Source organism: Neopelma chrysocephalum, unplaced genomic scaffold, assembly GCF_003984885.1.
Source record: "Neopelma chrysocephalum unplaced genomic scaffold, ASM398488v2 Primary Assembly neopelma1_65, whole genome shotgun sequence".
In the NCBI taxonomy this organism is placed as follows: domain Eukaryota; kingdom Metazoa; phylum Chordata; class Aves; order Passeriformes; family Pipridae; genus Neopelma; species Neopelma chrysocephalum.
Window position 1 is genome coordinate 5762834 of NW_020897722.1, and position 4965 is coordinate 5767798.

At 56.3% G+C, this 4965-nt stretch overlaps 1 protein-coding gene across 1 annotated transcript in view; it reads right to left on the bottom strand.

The window, feature by feature from the left end:
- UNCX (UNC homeobox) overlaps nucleotides 1–3100 on the bottom strand; it is a 4799-nt gene extending 1699 nt beyond the window's left edge. Inside the window, exons 1-2 of the mRNA XM_027683713.1 lie at nucleotides 2830–3100; nucleotides 1499–1674 (exon numbers count right to left, since the gene is read on the bottom strand). Of these exons, the coding sequence (XP_027539514.1) occupies nucleotides 1499–1674; nucleotides 2830–3079 (426 nt within the window). The 5' untranslated portion in view covers nucleotides 3080–3100. The remainder of the gene's footprint in view (nucleotides 1–1498; nucleotides 1675–2829) is intronic.
- Between the last annotated feature and the right edge of the window lie 1865 nt (nucleotides 3101–4965).

The following is a 4965-nucleotide window of genomic DNA, read 5'->3' on the forward strand; positions in this document are numbered from 1 at the left end:
ACAAGACTGGGCCTCTGCGAGACAGAGAGCAAGGGAGGGGAGAGGAAGATATCCACACTTCTTTATTAACAGGGTGGGGAAAAAAAAAAGGGGGGGTGCACACTCACGCACACACACGCTGCACCCTGCCCGCACCGGCGCCGAGGGGAGGGGAAGGGATTACACAGCCTCCCCCGGCTCTTTGCCGTGATCGAGGGGTGCAGAAGCACCGATCGGGGCCCGATCCCCCCGCAGCAGCACGCAAAATGCGATAAACACAGCACAATAAGCGGCCGGAGGTGAGGGGGTGCGGGGGGGACACAACGGACGACGCCTCGCCCAGACGTGCGGGGTTTGGACCTACTACCCTTCCCGGGAGACGGAACAGAGGGGTTGGATCAGCCCAAAGTGCGGGTTGGGTTTGTTATAGAGAGATCATAGGAGAGAAAAAAAAATTAAATAAAATCTTCTCTGCTCCGTCCCTGCTCCTGCCTGCTTTGGCGGGTCCCCGGTGTCCCCGCACCCCTCGGGCACACGTGTCCCTCCTTGCACCCTCGGCCCTTCGGGGCTGCTGGCAGCACCGGTTCCCGGCCGGATCACGACGCCAGCTCGGAAGCACCGTGGGGATACCAGTGCCCGTTCCCGGATCCTTCCCCCGGCCTGGCCCCGCAGGCTGCCGCGACCCCGGGCAGGGCGAGAGGCGGCTCTGGGAGCCGGCGCGGGAGGGAAAACGGCTGGGAAAGACACTATGAGGCAAAGCCTACGGAGGAACCGCGGCCAACGGCGCTGGCTCATCCCGGGGGGACCGTCCCCGGCGCCCGGGATGGGTTTAAAGACGCATTCCCTGCACACGCGGCCCACGCGAAGCCGCCCACCCGCGCACGGCGGCGGGTCCCGGCAGGATGCGGGGCCGCAGCTCGGCCTCACCGCCCACTCGCAGCCACCGCGGCATAAAACCAGCATCTGGAGATCCAACAGCCATCCCGCAACCCCTTCCCCCATCCGATTCCCATTTATTTTTTCGAAGATCAATTGAAGCAGATCGGTGCTTCCCCTCCCCGTCCCGCACCGCCAAGGGCCTGAGAAGCTCGTTAAAATTAAGTTTTACAAGTTCCACGCGCTCTCGACGCACCTACGAGCTTTATTGACGTTCTCCAGCATACCCTGGCCCGTGATTATGCCTCATATTTGCATGCTAATTTTCTCACCCTTGACTCATTTCAGAAAAATGTTTACAGTGGAAAAACATACTAAAAAAAATGTTTAGGGAAGCCAGGCTGGGATGCAACTCTTCCCGTTTTGCAAGATTAAAAAAAAAATTATAATAATTATAATGATAAAATAAACCAGCAAGCAGCAGTGCAAGGCAGGGAACAAAAGGGCCGGGAGGTGCGGGGCTGCGGGCCCAAGAGCACAGGGCCCGTCCCGGAGCAGGGATGCGGGTCCAAGAGGCCTCCCCAGGGACCGCTCGGCGCAGGGAGAGGGTGGGGGGAAAGGGAAGGGGGAGCACGTTTTTTACCTGCACTCTGGACTCCACCAAGTCCAGCCTGAGAGCCAGAGCCTCTCGCATAAACACGTCCGGGTAATGACTCTCATTAAACGCCTTTTCCAGCTCCTCGAGCTGCCAGCCAGTAAAATTGGTGCGAGTTCGTCTTCTTTTACAGCCAGGACTTTCTTTGTCCGGGTCACCCGAGTCTGAAAAGGCAGAAATACCCTCAGATCCCTGGGAGACAGGCCTTCTCCCCCCCTCCCTGCCATTCACAGGAGCCTTTTAACTTTTGTGCTCGGTAGCGGTGGTAAAAGAGCGGGATTAAACACACACCTGCGCTAAAAATGGGGAGGAACCCGATCTGCCCTCGCCTCCTCCGAAAATGTACTTTACAGAACATTTATTCCTGAAGGAAGCTCTCCACAGGCACTCAGCTGGCAGAGAGAGAGAGAGAAGTTCCAATATTTGCGCCAACCACCAAAGGTTTTATTAAAAAAAAAATTAACCCCCCCCCTTTCCTTCCCTTTCCCAGCCCCCCCGGGAGCACCTGCGTGGGTCACAGCTCACGGCCCGGTCCCACGCGGGACCCCGAGGGCAGGGCGGCCCCTGGGCCTCCCGCAGACCCCCGAGCACGGGTGGGCATTGGGCTGGGGTGTTCGCAGCCTCTTCGAGTATGCACAACTCCAGGTTGGGGATTTTCAGCCCTGGCTGCACCTCCCTTAACGTTTTCCACCAGGTGTGGAAATTACGATAAATAATAATAATAATAATAATAATAATAATAATAATAATAATTTGTATTTAGTTGAGGTGCAGAGTGGGGCAGCCTCAAGATTAATCAGAAGGATGTTGGGTCGACGGAATGTTTTAATAGCTGAACAATAGCGGTGCCACAGGCCGGCGGGGAGAGAAGGAAGGAGAGCGCTTCCCTTTGGTTAAATCGTTAAAAAAAAAAAAATAATTATCGCTCTTCATTCCCCAAACGCCAGTGATTCCCATTATTATTTTTATTATTATTTTTTAAGGGTATGATCTGAGCTCCCACTCGATGAACTTTGGGGGAATGCACCGGGCCGGGCCCGCTATTGTTCAGGGCACACGCGTGGCCCAACGCCGGTGGGAACGGGGGATGCTCCCGGCGCTCGGCCCGAGGCCCCACACCCCGTCCTGTCCGCCCCCTCGGGGGTCAGCACAGACTCCCTCCCCCCTCACCAGACCCCCCAATATCCGTAGATGGGGATAGGGGGTATACGGGGCGTGCGGTGCTTTTCCTCCTCCGCGCTGACACGCTCCGGGCGGGGAGCGACGGTCGGGTCGTGGGGTGGCGGGGGGGGGAACACGCGACACGGGGCCGCTCCTACCTGCGAGCTTGAAGGGCTGGCTGTCCCCGCTCACCCCACAGCCGGAGGGGATGAGCGGCGCCGGGTTGACCACGGAGGCGGCACAGGAGCCGCTCAGTAATCCATCGATGGAGAAGGGGACGGAGGCGGCCGCCGACTGCAGCTGATGCCCGGCCAGCTCGTAGACGTGGTGGTGCCCGAGCGGGTAAGGGAAGCCCACCATCCCCCCGAACTGGGCATGAGGATGCTCCAGGATGCGGCTGTCCATCATGGGGGCGGCTCTAGGGCGGGGGGTGCCGGCGGGGCTGGGGGCGCTGGCGGCAGGGCGGCTGGGGCCGGGGGTGCTGCTGGCGGAGGAGGCGGCGCGGCGAGGGGCTCATGCTGCAGGGCGCCGGGCGCTTTAACTTTATCAACATCAGGCTCCCAATAATTAGCTCAGGCTGGGGGAATTTGGGACCAATAAGAAACGTTAATCGGTCCTGACGTCAGAGACGTGCCAGTGTGGGGAGCAAACGTTTTCCATATCGATTGCTAATTATACCTGACATCCAGCCTCAATAAACAATATCAGAGCTGTCACAACACAACGAGGGGGGCTTTGATACGAACTCCAGCCCGAGGAGGGCGGCGGGGGCCGGGCGGGCAGGGGGGTGCGGCGGGGGGGAACGCGCGGATCTGCTGATACCCGGTTAAATACTAAACAGTCGGAGTTACACACACACAGCCTCCCCCCCAACCCTCCAACCCACCTTCTTCCCCCTTGTCCCCTCCCCTCGCCAAATCACTAATAGATTTCCCTTTAAAACATTCACCAGCGTGTTGTGGGGATTTTTCACCAGAAATGCTCTACTCTCTGAACCTTTAAAGTGATGTTGCTCCAATTACAGAGAGACATTGAGCGGCAAATAGACTGATCCAATAATAGGAGATTCATCATCCGCTCTTTCCAGAGCTGTCACATTGAATTTAAAACTACAAGCCTTTTCATCTCCTCTCCGGCTCTATAACAGGGGAGAGGAGAGGGGGGCAGAGGGAAAAAATGGGGGGGGGGGGAAGGAAGAGGGGGGAAAAATAAAAAAGGAAAAGCCGCTTGCAGCGTTTGGGAGGAGATCTGAACATATCAATCGAAATCATAATTAATGCAATCTCCTATCCATTTGGCCACGGACACCCCCCTCTCCGGCAGCAACCACAACCTTTGAATTGTGAGTGCAGACACAACCAGAAGCAGCCTCTGTTCGCTAAAGAGGAGGCCAAAAACTATTAGTAATAATAATTTTAAAAAAAATCAAACCCAAACGAAGTTCCCATCCCTCTATCCCTCCCCTTTCACCTTCCCCCCCACGCCCCCCGCAGAAGCAGCCCATCGCACACCCCGCGTTTCGTCCCGCCAGTCATTCACAGCTCCCAAACAGCCGCCAAATTTGTCCTAATTAAATTACGTCCCCTTAGAAGTTTCCACTCAAGTAAAACATTGATAGATTCCCCCGGCGAATAATTCAAGGGATGGTTCTCCGGCAGAGCACGGGGTTGGGGACCCCCAGTTTGTGCCCTCTCCCGGTTAGAGAAACACTTTCCAAGCTGCTGGGGGGAGGTTGCAGGGGTGCTTTCCAGCCCCTCCCATCCTGAGCCCGCTGGAAACGGAGCTCTCGGTCCCCTGGGCCCGAGGGGGAATCAACCTGGAGACCCCCGGCAGGGCTCCCCCCCCGCCCCCGGGAAGGTGGGAAGGGAAGAGGGGCGCGGGGAGAAGCAGCGTTTGCGTTTAACAAAGAGGAGAGGGAAAGAGCCGGGCTGGGAAATCAAACAGGGGAAAACTCTTTAAATCTTCCTGGGAGGTTCGTGGGGAATTAAATCCTTGGAGTCGGGGGGCGGGCAGGGTGGGGAGAGAAAGGGAAAGAAAAAATAGGTAGGAAGGGAAAAGGAGAGAGAGAGAGGAAGGGGAAAGAGGGGGAGACACTTTATCTCTGGAAAACATACAAATAGATTTTCCAGTTATAAAATATCCAGTCAAAATGATACATTTCCTAGAGCTGGTTTGTGTGGGTATGAGAGAGGGGGAAGCTAAAATTGAAATAAAAAGGAAGTCGAGTCTCTAATCTATGTTGTCTGTCCGGAGCTGTATTTATTCACCTAATTGAATGCCATACAATATACTGC